Source organism: Lepus europaeus, chromosome 12, assembly GCF_033115175.1.
Source record: "Lepus europaeus isolate LE1 chromosome 12, mLepTim1.pri, whole genome shotgun sequence".
NCBI classification, from domain to species: domain Eukaryota; kingdom Metazoa; phylum Chordata; class Mammalia; order Lagomorpha; family Leporidae; genus Lepus; species Lepus europaeus.
Genome location: NC_084838.1, coordinates 24229874 through 24244066, shown reverse-complemented (window position 1 = coordinate 24244066; position 14193 = coordinate 24229874). Strand labels below are relative to the sequence as shown.

The 14193-nt window shown below is 46.7% G+C and overlaps 1 protein-coding gene across 7 annotated transcripts in view; it reads left to right on the top strand.

The window, feature by feature from the left end:
- Window positions 1-6073: 6073 nt before the first annotated feature.
- The window catches only part of PALM2AKAP2 (PALM2 and AKAP2 fusion), a 371129-nt gene continuing 363009 nt past the window's right edge, over window positions 6074-14193 (top strand). For 3 of the 7 annotated variants that reach the window (XM_062207778.1, XM_062207781.1, XM_062207786.1), the window contains exons 1-2: window positions 6328-6360; window positions 6581-6626. In XM_062207778.1, coding sequence (XP_062063762.1) covers window positions 6356-6360; window positions 6581-6626 — 51 coding nt within the window. In that variant the 5' untranslated portion in view covers window positions 6328-6355. Of the gene's footprint in view, window positions 6128-6327; window positions 6361-6580; window positions 6627-14193 lie in introns of those variants that run through there. The other 4 variants (XM_062207783.1, XM_062207780.1, XM_062207782.1 and 1 more) reach the window with 2 other exon arrangements.

Below are 14193 nucleotides of genomic sequence, written 5' to 3'. Positions count from 1 at the left end.
ACTCACCAATTGACCCATACTGTCCGAGCTAACCAAGAGAAAAGAAAACCATCACAGCGAAATACTAATATCCATGTCTAACTAGATTTTGATTGCTCATTTCCTGCTACCTAGAGATCTTAGTCAACACGTACCTTAAGTAACATCAGCCCAGTTCATTTCCCTCACTGGTGCTATGTTTTCTTTTTTATTTTATTTTTATTTCATAAATGTGAATTTACAAAGTGCAACTTTTGTATTGTTGTGGCTTCCCCCCCAACCTCCCTCCTGTGGCCCTCCCCTCTCCCTCTCCCTCTCCCATCCTGCCCTTTATCGAGTTTCATTTTCAATTACCTTCATATACTGAAGATCAACTTAGTATATACTAAGCAAGGATTTCAACAGGCTGCACTCACACAACCGCACAAGGTATAGGGTACTGTTTGACTAGTAGTGTTTTTAAGTTTCATAGTAAAACACATTAAGGACAGAAATCCTATGTGGGGAGCATGTACCCAGTGACTCCCGTTGTTGATTTAACAATTGGCACTCTTATTTATGACGTCAGCAATCACCCGAGACTCTTGCTATGAGCTGTCTAGGCTATGGAAGCCCCTTGAGTTCACCGACTCTGAACTTGTTTAGTCAAGGCCGTGTCACAGTGGAGGTTCCTTCCTCCCTTCAGAGAAAGGCGCCTCTCTCCTTGATGGCCTGTTCCTTCTGCGGTGCTCTGTTTTCTAACATCTTTCTCTGTCTTGTTGTCCCGTGGAGACTCCCTCCAAGGATCTATCATTTAAATCCCATCGAGAAACAGCATACACTTGAAATTCCATCAACTTTCCCAGAAAGCTGACAACCACAGGAGGCTAGAGGACTCAGCACTGTTCTTTGGACTGCAGCAGTCACATGTGTTTTAAATGACCATATATTCACAAAAGATCCCAGGGAAAAGAGAGCTGATACAAATACAAACATTTTGGGTGACACTGGCATTCCTTTCCAAAATTAATTTTGTGAAAGGAAAGCTTCAGGTTTCTGAGACGTCTCATGTTCTTATCTGCCACTCAACAAGACTTCAACTCTGAATCACATGTGGGCCCTGACAAGTCACTTTCCTTAAGGTTTATGGAGTCTCTGTTTTCCCACAAGGGAGTAAGCTGTAATCATTTGTGATTCCTAGGGGACTCGTATCCTAAAACAGATCCTGAAATTTTCATTAATGAAACATCTATTTTGCATATCTTACATTCTGAAGTCTCTCCATATAATGCTTTGCAATGTAGCATCCACCAGAAAAACCATTAAACCATCTAGATGGTGCTGATGCAACACAATTTAATGTCCCAGCAAGAACTAGGAATTTGTTATAGACATTATGCACCGTTGGAATGTACTGCTCCAGAGTTTAAATGTTTGGAGGACAAATAGCCTCCAATAAAGTTGTGGCACTCGATGATGGAGTCTGCATAATTCCAGGCCATAGCCAAATGTCTCCTATAGAACAGCTACACAACAAAAGTTTATTAAAGAAATGGCCTAATTTGGGTTGAAAATGTCTGTGTTTGTAACAGGTTCAATGATTTTAAAATTCTGACATTTAGAGATTGAAGGCAGAGTGCTAGAAGAGAACAGGTTTTCCCTCAGCTCATAGACCAAGTGTCAGTCACTCATTTCATCTACCTCTCTGCCTCAAAGAGTATCCTTAGTCATAAACAACAGAAACAGGTTCTTTATAAAAAAGATTTATCTGAAAGTAGAACTTAGAAGATCTTCTATCTGCTAGTTCATTCCCCAATGGCCACTACAACCAGGGCTGGGCCAGGCTAAAACCAGGATATAGGAACTTTCCATCTGGCTCTCCCACGTAAGTAGCAGGGACCCAAGTACCTAGGCCATCATCTGTTGCCTCTCAGGTGCATTATCAAGAAGCTAGATCAGAGGCAGGAGGAGCCAGGACTCGCCCTACCCTCTACTACGGAGTGCCAGAGTCGCAGGCCACAGCTTAACCCACTGTGCCGCAACCCTGGCCCCCAGGAAGTTTCTAACTGATAGAAGCAGAAAAAGAATGAACTGAAATTGTGTTAGGTAGTGCACAGAACAGATGAGATGTCTAAAGAAGGCTTGAGCCATTAGCAAGATCAAAGGTGAGCTACTGCCTGAAATGAGTCTCTAAAATGCTGTGTCTTCTAAATTCTCAACAGGTGTGTGTATCTGAGCCCACATTGCATGCTATGCCCAAGCTCCTAGGGCATCTGGGAAGCAGGGGACGGGCACTTCCTAGTTTCTATGATGGCATGTGACTGTCTCTTCCTATGGCTCATAATATGGTGTCTCCCAGAGATGGGAAGGAGCTCCCAAGTTGGTATGCCCAAAAAGTATGTGGATCTACTATGGCTCCTAAGTGAGCAGACACCTAGTATCTAGTGCTATGAATTTCCTCGTTCCTTTGACTTGTTGCCCTATCCACTTTGACAATCCTCAACACTAAGTAAACACAACCATTAAGGGTCTTAGGCATTTAAAAACCACTGAAGAACTACACACAGTTGGTCATGCCCTGGTCTGTTTCTAGTAAATTAAATTAGCACAGTGATTCTAAACTCTTCCCTAACCTTCACCTTACTCTGCAAAAATTTAATTTTGTACAGGTATTTGGGAGAGTCTGACATAGACTTCTTGTTAGGAGCCATATTGTAGCTTTTCCCATTTCCCAAATCCTTTATAAACCATTTCTATTTTTCTGAAGATATACACACACCAGCCAGTCATTACCAATGACCCTTCCTGTGGTGGGGGAAACCAGCCTTCTGACGCAAACTCACTCGTCTTCTCTCTGCCCAGGGACTTTAACTCAAAATCACGTCTTGGATTTACCTCTCTGTCTTTCTGCCTTGGTTCATTCTTCCTTCTCTCCAAGGCCAAGCGGGTCATTGATGTTAATCTGGATGCCCTCTGGTCTGATCACAGACTTTGCCTAATATTATCTTTTCTTTCATGTGCTGGACCTCACTTCCCTGCTGTCTAAATCCCTTTAGCCCCCAGACAGCCACACATCTTGCCTGACCTAGAATCCCTGCACCCAGACCCTGCTCCCTGTAAACTACCTTCTTGTTCCCGCCCACCTTCATGTTGAACATCCAAAGACTGGAAAGTTGTGTGTGCTCTTGAATGTGTCTTCTTCAGTTTTCATCAGTGCCCCTAGGCTCACCCTCTGGACACATACTTTCTCCAACCTCACCCATGGCTTTGTGACTGCCAAAGCCAATGGCTGCTTAGTCTGTATTTTCCCTGGCCTCTCAGAGGCGTGCAACCCTGTTGGTTGCACCTGTGTTACCTCCTGGTGTGGCTTTTGGTATACACCTCTCCTTTATCCTTCCACGTCCTGGAAGTCTCCTTTGCTGAGTTTTCTCCTTTTCTTTTCTTTTTCTTTCTTTCTTTTTAAAGATGGATTTGAATTTTTTGAAAGGCAGAGTTACACAGGAAAAGAGAGAGAGAAAGAGAGAGGTCTTCCATTCAGGGCTGGGCCAGGCTGAACCCAGGATCCAGGAGCTTCTTCCAGGTCTCCCATGTGGGTTCAGGGGTCCAAGCATTTGGGCCATCCTCTGCTGCTTTACCAGGCGCATTAACAGGGAGCTAGATCAGAAGTGGAGCATCCAGGACTCGATCCCAGTGCCTATATTGGATACTGGTCCTGCAGGCAGCAGCTTTTCCTGCTACACCACAACACTGGGCCCTAAGTTTTCACCTTTCTTGCTCTATTTCCTCATCCTGGCTCTTCTCGTTTCTTCAGCTACAACTGTGAAGTAGATGACACTCAGCTTTGTGTCCCCAGTCCTGATTCTTCAGGTCTGAAGTCACAGATTTCTAATGGATCACTTCCAAACCATGCCTGGGCCCTTTTCCTCTCCCTGTCTCCCCTTTCATCACTTAAAAGAATTCATTGGGGTTAAATAGACATCACAAAATGTATCACTTTAACCACTTGTGAGTGTGCAGTTTGGCGACATCCTGTACACTCACAATGCTGTGCTCCAGCCTTTGTTTTTCAGAGAGGGGAAGGACCATTTCTTGTCCACTCATTTGCTACTGCACCTGCTACAACTCCACGTCACTGGCCAGACCTGGGGCTTAATGGCTAAGAACATGGGTTCTGGCGGCAGGCATGTGGCCTTGCAGTTAAGCTGCTGGTTAGGACGCCTGCATCCCACGTTGGAGTACTTGGTGATACCTACCCTGGCTCCTAATTTCAGCTTCCTGTCAAAGGAGACCCTGGGAGGCAGCAGTGAGGGTTCAAGTAACTGGGTCTTTGCCACCCACATGGGAATCCTGGATTCAGTTCCAAGCTCCTGGGTTTGGCACAGCCAGACCTGCACCGGCTGTTTTGAGCATATGGGGGCGTGAACCAGTAGATGGGAGCTCTCTTTCTCTCTTCCCTGATGCTGTCTCTCGGCCTCTGTTTCCTAGATATGTAGGTAGGTAGATAAATTTTTTTAAATGAGCACAAGTATGGGGAGTCTCAGTTTCAATCCCACCTCTGTGACATTAGCCCCTCCAGCCTGTCCTCCTTGTCTTCACGTTTTTGGCTTTCGTCAGGTGCACAGACACTCCGCGGAGGTAGTGACTGCTTGGTTCATTGGTGAGCAAACCTGCACCCTCACATAGCTTATCCTACCAGGGCTTGGGCTGGGAATCAGGAGCAAATCAAGCATTCGACAAAAAGGATGGCTCTTGGGTAGAAAGTGGAAACTCAGAGTGCGTGTGGATGTCGAATCTGGCGCTGGCTGGGATTTATGACACCAACAGCTCCACCTACGTCCGTTATGAGAAAGAGGAGAAGACAATCAATCAGCACCACTGTTTACGGGAGAGCTTCTCGCTTCAGTCGGAGCAGTAATTGCTCATCAAGTGACAGATGAAACCTCTGTGACAATCAGAAGGCTGATTTAGGTGAATTCAAAGAATGTGCCCAGGAACAGGTGATGTGGGGAGAGTTGATGTGCATGTCTCCTAAAATGCCTTCTTAAGTTCTGCATTTAGAGTTGCGTGGATCTAATGAGGCACATTGTGCTTTTTTTTTTTTTTCTTCTTTCCAGTGTGTAGTTCATTTGACATAGGAAAATTTGCTTAAGAATGTTGAGAATTCGGGGCTGGTGCCATGGCTCACGTGGTCAATCCTCCGCCTGCTGCGCCAGCATCCCATATGTGTGCCGGGTTCTAGTCCCAGTTGCTTCTCTTCCAGTCCAGCTCTCTGCTGTGGCCCAGGAGGGCAGTGGAGGATGGCCCAAGTGCTTGGGCCCCTGCATCAGCATGGGAGGCCAGGAGGAAGTACCTGGCTCCTGGCTTCGGATCGGGGCAGCACCAGCTGTAGCGGCCATTTTGGGGGTGAACCAATGGAAGGAAGAACCTTCTCTCTGTCTCTCTCTCTCTCTCTCTCACTATAACTGTCAAAAAAAAAAATGTTGAGAATTCTAGCAGGTCTCTCCTAAATGTTAATAGACATTTTGTTTGCTTTTAGCATTAATTTCCTTTTGGACTTGTTCTTAGCCAGCTCTTATACCCAGCCAAGGATCAGTCACAAAAGACCTATTTTAGTACTATTTGGTATCCGATTTTGGTTAAAAAATTAACCAAACACCTGTGTAAGGTATCTGTTTCGATCCTGCATTTTTAACAGAAGAGAAACTGAGGTTCAGAGTGGTTAAGTGAAGGCTTAACCCAAGGCTTCACAGCTCTCAAGTTGCCAAGCCCAGCCTAGCCCAGCACCCCGCAGTACAAACTCCGGGCTGACCTTCTAAGCCACATCTGGCCTCACCAAAAGGGTGGCTGTTTGGGAACAGATCCTGCCCCAGGCTGACTCTACGTGTGAGGGCCATCTAAAGCACACGGTAGAGGCAGCCTATCCCTGTTGGAAAGGTCCCCCACGTGCAGCCCGAGCATCTGGCGCGAGCTAGAAGGAGCCCAGAACAGTCGGTGGCCGCAGCCTGCACGTTAGGACACGTGCTCGCGCCCTGCGTTCGGCCAAGCGGCCCCTCCAGTGGCATCTGCTCGGCGGAGGCGCCACCTCTTTCTGCTGGGGCTCCAGCGAGCGCCAGTCCTCCCGGGCGCACCAGCCGTGCGCCCTAGCGGCTCTCCGTGCGCCGCGCCCCAGGTACCCATTCGCCCGCGCGTCGCCGTTCCGCGCCTTGGGGACCTGCGGCGCAGCGGCTGCCCGGGCGGCTCCTACCCGCCTGGAACCTCCCCGGGCCCCACACCCCAGGGGCGGAGCGAGGCGCCAGACGTCAGGGCGGAGAACGAGCGCGCGGGGCGAGCGCGCCCTCCCGGCGGCTGCCCGCGGCCCACGTCCCCGGCTGGCGCGGCCGGCGGCGGCGACCGGGAGATGCAGTGAGCGGCGGCGGCGCTGGGGCGCAGCCAGGCGGCCGGGCGGGCGGGGGCCAGAGGCTAGCTGGGCTGCCGGCAGTGCGCGCAGCGTTCCCCGCCGCCCCTCAACCTTCCCCCCGGGGGTTCCCGCGGAGCCCCCCGGGGTGCCCATCAATTTCCTTGGGTGACCACAGCGTGTTTTGTTCTTCTTCCTTCTTTCCCTTGCCCGTGTGCCCTTCTGCAGGATGGCAGAGGCGGAACTGCACAAGGAGAGGCTGCAAGCCATTGCCGTAAGTCCACTTTCATTTTATTTCCTTCTGGCTCTATTGTCTGGGGAGGAAGGGGACCCCGAGGTGGGGAGGGGGGTGTGTTCGGGGCGAGGGCATTCCGTCTTGGGAGCCGCCGGCGTCTGGCGGTGGTGGTGGAGAGGAGGTTCAAGTCTGCCGGGCTTAGCTTACTGCCGTTTCTTTTATACGTCTGCGGCTCTCTCCCCCAAGGCACGCTTTGGACTGGGGAATTGGATGTGGAAGATGGGCTTAGAATTAAGATGTTTGCTGCTGATTTGGGGGAAAGACCCCCTAGAGGCACAGGGGGGCGACTCCCGGGGTAGCAGCACCCACGGCGCAGGAGTACGTTGCCTTCATCCACTGGGGAACGGCGAGGCCGGTGACCTGAACGGCGGCGCTGGCTCCCACCCTCTCTGCAGAAGCTGTTCGCCTGCTAAGTGGAAAACCAGGAGTCGGCTTCTCAGCCAGCCAGCCACGCGGTGGGACCTCCTCCCAGAAACCGGGAGAGCTGCTTTTCCTCTGTCCATTTGATATTGACGAGGGCCCTGGCGCAAGCCACCTCCCCGGGGAGGTCTGGGGACTGCTTGGCACCGTGGAGTCCTGGGAGTAGGACTCCAAGGGAGCCTCCTTTTGTGATGGGTGGGAGTTTTCTGAAAACCACAATGATGTATACAAAGGTGCGACTGATTTTTTTTGGCAAAGTTCGTGTACACTTTGAGAAAAGTGTACCATGTGCATTTGGGGGATATACAAAAGAACTTGCCAAGTCGGCCTGGATTTGAGCAATCTTGCCAGAGTATTGCCAACGATCCACAGATGTGGTGTTTTTTACTGGAGCCACCACAGCTGGATTATATATTTCCTTTGCGAATGAGGGAATGATTACCGCTGCTCTATGAAATAATAACAATTAAAAGAGAAGGTCTGTTAACGTATTGGCATAAAAGAGTCGCCAGACATTCTTCCACCCAAGACTTTTTTTTTTTTTTTGTCCAGTCCAGGCATCGCCTGGAAGCACATACATTTATTGGAGGAATCATGTGTAATGTTTTGGAAGCAAAGGATATTATTTTCAAGAGCCTTTTGGACAGTCTTCAATGGGAAATGCACACAGGCCTTTCTGTTCTAAGAAGCATTTGATGGGGTCTCTAGCTCTGGGACCCCCTTTCTCAAATTCCTCAAATCTGAACTGGCTCGGAGGCTTGGCTCCTGAGGTGGGAGAGCTATTGACTGGCAGTGTTGAAATGCCACGGTTTGCCTATGAAAAAGTCCTTGAACGTGGTCCTTGGAACTCAAGGAGACTATTTCTTCTTGTCTTTTCCCTTTGCCCCTGCTGTGTGTGTGTGTGTGTGTGCGTCTGACGGTTATTAGAGCTGTTAATAGTTTCTAACGTTAGTGGCGAGGCCGAGTGGCCAGGGTCCTGAACTTGGCAAGAATAGAGACATTGAGCCGTTGGTGCCTTGGAGCTGGTGGGTGTTTTGTGTCCACTGGATAATAGGCTGCTTTAGCTGTTGACAAAGTGGCTGCACCAGAAGACGCTCACTCTCTGCCATGGACTGCTGCGGAGGGTTTCCAACAGTTGTCGCATTTTCTGTCTTTGCACGCCAGCTTTCCTAGATGCCCACGGGACAGCTGAGCCCCATGAAAGGACTCGCTCTCCGAACACAGGGCCAGTCATGGCGAACACGGGCCACCCGTTCTGAGTGAGGTTGAGTAGGCCCAGACCTTTCAAGAAAGATCTAGGCAGTCTTTTGGAATTCTCAGAGGCGTATGAGAAGAATAAGCAAGCACCTATTCAGTTTTGTGGCATTGAGTTTATGCTGTGAACCTGGGGAGCTGTTGATGGTTCATAGGAATATGTCAGCATCTGTGAAACGTATGTTGTTAATGTGTTGCCCTCTACAAACACATGTTGCTAATGTGCTGGCATCCATGAACACGTATGTTGTTAATGTGTCTAGGTCCATGAACACATATGTTAATGCAGATGTTCTAACAGTGACATCATTCTGTGTGTGTGTGTGTGTGTGAGAGAGAGAAACAGAAGAGACAGAAAAGGGCGGTGACTTGTGGTCACATCAGTAAATGGTTTGATGTCATGGTTCAGCCTAGTGAACGTCCTCCTATCCCAAGGAGCTCCCCAGCTGCTCCTAGAACCTGGCACCCCTGAAGTCTCTCTGTAGATGAGAAAGAGGAAGAGCGTGAGTTCTTATACCTTCACCCACTTGGATTTTTCCTCCAGAGAAACTGGGATTCCAGTGTGTAGGGCTTGGGGCAGTCTGTAGTTTGGGCCTCTGTTTCTTCATCCATCAGATGGGCTTGTGAGTTGTACCTCACTGGCCAATTGTCAGGTTTGGGTATGATGGAGGTGAAGCACCAGGCACACAGTTGCCGTCAGGTGGTGCTGAGGCACAGCCCTCAGTCCTGTTTGAAGCATCTACCTGGCTTGTCCTGCAGGTTTAGAAGAAATATCTCTGAAGTGGAAGGAGTGTGAACAGCTTTCCTATTCTTTCCTTCCACTCTGACCCAAGGCCACGGCCCTGGCTGGCCTCTGTTGCCCCTCCTTCAGACTTGGAGGCAGGGACTGGGACTTGAGGTTCATGCACCCGTCACTCAGCAGGTGTTTACCTGGTGCCTCCCCCAGGAAAGGGCTAGCAACACTGAAAAGTCAGTGTCTTTGAATTTCAGCCACCAGAGGGACCATGTTACCCTGTGCACACGGAGTTTTTGAAAGTTCAGGTGTCCCGTGATCTAAAATATTTGCCACATGATCATCTGTGGGATTTTCCCCTAAAAGGGAATTGAATACTTTAGAAACTGCAGTGCTATAATGGACTCTTCTACAAACTGGTCAATGAGAAAAGATAGCTTGGCCTGTCTCCTGCCCAAAGAAGACCAAGTTCATGTTTGACAGCTGTCTCTATTCCTATGTGCCCCTGTCATTGACAGGAATACTCCCAAGGCTGTACATTTAGACTGTACCAAATTGTGTTCACAACAGAATGGAGGTGCATGATAATCCCAGAAAATAACAATAATGACCATCAGTTGAAAATGATGCCTTCAACAAGCACTGATGTACAGGGCCTAAAGTTGTTTCTAGTCCAATGGAGGAAATTGACTATTCTTCCCAACCTAAAAAGTGTTTAGGGTTTTCAATTTTTGTTTTTTTAAGGTTGTTTAGAGTCTAATGGAGGGTATAGAAAAACACATAAACAAGTGCTGTAAGGTACGAGGAGTGCTAAGCAAATGAGCATACCTGGGGAACAGGTAAACCAACCTCAAGGAGTTGAGGAACACTTCCCCCAAGAGGAGACATATGAGCACGTCCCAATGATTGGGTAAAATAAAATTCAAACCAACGTCATAGCCTTCCCAGTTCCCTGAAAATGTTTATTTGCCTTTTGTTTGTTTATTATTTATTTGAAACTGTGAGAAAGGGAAACCCAAAAGCACAGTGAAGTTAAGCCATTAGCTAAAGGCAGCACTCACACACACTAACAAGACCGAAATGCTTTTAAATATGTGTTATCTCATTTAATCTTAACAACAAGCTTATGGGGTAGGTGCTACTCTGTTATCCATATTTTATAGATGAAGAGTTATAGAACTGGCCCAATATTAAACAAATACTGTTACAGTATCCTGGATTGGAACTTACCCTGCAAGCCACTAGAGTTCAGATTTTGACCACTGCCCTGAGCAGCGCCCCCCACAGTGGCAGGGGCTCACACATTTCCATGAGTAGATTGTGCAGGTGGTCCGAGCAGCCTCCATGTGAGCCCACGAGGGAGCAGCAGGCAGAGTCCAGAGCACTGGAGCAACTGGAGGCAAACCAGAAAGTCCACATCCTTTTGAGAGTCTTCCAAGCCTGGGTTCAGGCATGGAAACACTCAGCATAAACTCTTAACCAAATAAGTCACATTCCTTTGAGAAAGAAGCTGTTGCGTCTCAATGGAAAGCAGCTTTGGAGGAGGGCGTTGTTATGTCTGCACATCCGAGAGAAAGATAGTTTTCCCTGGGCATGAGTGAAAATAACTGAGTGTTACAGAGGTCTTCTTGGGCAAAGGACTGGAGAATTGAAGATCCAGGCCTCCATCTGTCATCTTTTATCTTGGAGACGCAGATGACTCTACTTCTAAATTTCCATGTTTTAAGGCCTAAAAAATTGCTGAATGTGTGGGTGGTGAGGAGCCGTTTACCCAGGCTGAGTCTGCAGGGCCACCCAGGGGACAGGTGACACTTTGGGGCCGCTCAGGTCATGGCTAGGTGTGAGAGTGTGAAGCAGCCTTACACAAGCTGTGTAAGGGTCATATACCTCTCTGGCCACTTATTTGTACCTCTGAGTATTTTGGGCTTTAGCCTCTAGGGACAAAGAACAGCTGCTCTGGCAAACTTTAAAGTGCCCCGAGAAACACAGCAGTTGTCGTTTTGAAGTCAAATAAGGGGAGTTGTGGGTTATGATTCATCAGTATTTAAAGGAAAACCAGGGCTCACTAGAGGGGCTTTGCATTTCTTTGGGGCCTTCTTAGTGCTCTGGGAATCAGTGTTGTTGGTCCGTTGAACTACTCACATTTCATCACCATTCCCTCTGAGAGTTATGGATTGACCTGCTTGGCAGTGAGAGTTGGTCATCACGTGGATGACCTTGGCTGAGACAGCAAATGGGCATTAACACGTGGATACAGTGGTTCTGAAGGCTGCCAGGGCCTTGCACTATTTCATGGGGCAGTTGCTCTTAGGAGCATGGATTCTGATGTCAGAAAAGGTTGGCTCAAGTCCTGACTTTTCCATTAGTATCTGAGTGACCTCGCTGTCCCTTGCTCTCTTCATAGGTAAAATGGGTATAATGCTAATACCCACTTTATGGAATTGTGAAGAGTGTTTGAGAGATTTCATGGGAAAAAAATGCCAGAGTAGGCATACAGTATGTACTTTCATGAGTTTTCTATTGAGGCATATTAAGAAAATCAGCAAATCATAACTCATGCATCTTTAAGTAGAAAGTGGACACAGACGTAGCAAGATAAATTCTTTTAACCTCAAAATTTTTTTCCAAATTTTCACATGAAGGCACCAACTATTAAAATTTTTAAATACACAAAGACAGTAATAGTGATAATAAAAAAAGAATTGTTGGTAGTGAGCAGGAATTGCAAATTCAGGTGACTCAGGGGGACCAGCATGCAACTTAGGACACAGGCCCAGTGGAAAGTCTGAAAAACGGGAGCAGATGCCTCATCTCAGTACAGGGACAGCTAATTTGTGCCATGTGGGAATAAGGGTCCCATGTTCCTACATCAGCTCATTTTCTAGAGAAGCACTAAGTCTGATGGTTTTAGTTTTGAGATCTCCCAGTTTAAAAAAAAAATAATAAAGTATTTTAAAAACTCTAAAAATTAGATTTGTAATCACAATACAAGTCCTTTTGGTTAGCATTTTGTGACCTTTAGGTGTAGGTAGAGCTTTGAACTTTACAATGTACTTTCCTTAAGCATCGAATTATTTGCTTTTCATAAAGATGCTGCTAGATGGTCCCACTAGCATCCCCTAGATCTTGCATAGTGCTGCAAAGTCAAAGTCACATTTTCATGAGGGCTTTGTGAGTTTGGTGTCAAAATGTTTGCATTACTGGAAAAATAGTGCATGCTTGCTACCTTTTAACATTGACTGAGCTCTTTGCAATCACCAACATTATTATAACTCAGAATACTCACATCAGGTAGGTGATTGCTCTTTGACTTAACAGAAAAATATGGAAGAAAATCGGTACCTTGATGTGGAAAGTTGCTGTTGCTATAGAAGAATCTTTAAGGACATGTATAAGGTATGTAGGCACATCCAATTTTCAAGTCCAGGATACAAGTCTGAGCCTATACCATGTCGGCCAGGATGTTTGAGATGATCCTGACTTCCTTTTTTTTTTTTTTTACGATTTATTTATTTATTTAAGAGGTAGAGTTACAGATAGTGAGAGGGAATGGCTGAAGCTGAGCTGATCGGAAGCCAAGAGCCAGGATCTTTTTCTGGGTTTCCCTCATGGGTGCAGGGGCCTCTTCTACTACTTTCCCAGGCTGTAGCAGAAATAAGGCATTCGGATCTGGCTGAAGAGCCCATGAGAGTATTTTAGGCATAGAAAGCCAAGACACTCTGAAAAAAAAAAAAAAAAAAGAAGAAGACCTAAATGAAAGATCTCTGCGAGTGAGATCCCAGTGGAAAGAATGGGGCCATCAAAGAAGGAGGTACCTTTCTCTGAAGGGAGGAGAGAACTTCCACTTTGACTATGACCCTGTTGGAATAAGATCAAAGTCGGCGAACCCTAGAGGCTTCCATAGCCTTGGCAACTCATGACTAGAGCCTAGGGAGATTACTGACGCCATAAACGAGAGTGTCAAATTGTTAAGTCAGCAACAGGAGTCACTGTGTACTTACATCTCATGTGGGATCTGTCCTTAATGTGTTGTCCAATGTGAAGTAATGCTATAACTAGTACTGAAACAGTATTTTTAGACTTTGTGTTTCTGTGTGGGTGCAAACTGATGAAATCTTTACTTAGTATATACTGAATCAATCTTCGGTATAAAAAGATAATTGAAAATGAAAAAAAAAACTTGGTTTTAAATTGGACATTGCATAGACAATTAATCAATTTTTTTAAAATATCATGTAGGATCTCTGTCCTTAATGTGCTGTACATTGTGATTTAATGCTATAACTAGTACTCCAACAGTATTTTTCACTTTGTGTTGCTATGTGGGGGCAAACTGTTGAAATCTTTACTTAATATATACTAAACTGATCTTCTGTATATAAAGAGAATTGAAGATGAATCTTGATGTGAATGGAAGGGGAGAGGGAGCGGGAAAGGGGAGGGTTGCGGGTGGGAGGGAAGTTATGGGGTGGGGGGAAGCCATTATAACCCATAAGCTGTACTTTGGAAATTTGTATTCATTAAATAAAAGTTTAAAAAAAAAAAAAGAAGTGGAGCAGCCAGGACTAGAACCATCATCCTTATGGGATGCCAGCACCACCGGCAGAGGATTAACCTACTGTGCCACAGCATCAGACCCAGACCCTGGCTTCTTATCTGCTTCAAATAAAGAGTAAAGTAGGGAGACTAGACTGGGCTTAGGACTCATAACAGCAATTGCCATTTTTTTTTCTTTTATTTAACTGACAGAGTTAGACAGTGAAAGAGAGAGACAAAGTTCTTCCTTCCATTGGTTCACCTCCCAAATGGCCACTGTGCCAATATGAAGCCAGGAGCCAGGTGCTTCTTACTGCCCTCCTGGTCCACAGAAGAGAGCTGGACTAGAAGAGGAGCAACCGGGACTAGAACCCGGCGCCCATATGGATGTCGGCGCCGCAGGCAGAGGATTAACCAAGTGAGCCATGGCGCCAACCCAGCAACTGCCATTTAACATAGACTTTTTTTTTTTTTTTCCTTTTTTGATAATAGAGTAGAACAGTGGTTCTCAAACTTTAGCACCTTAGGATCCCTGGAGGGATCCTTAAAACATAGATTTCTGGCCATACTCCCATGGTATCTAATTCAGTGGGTCTGCAATGG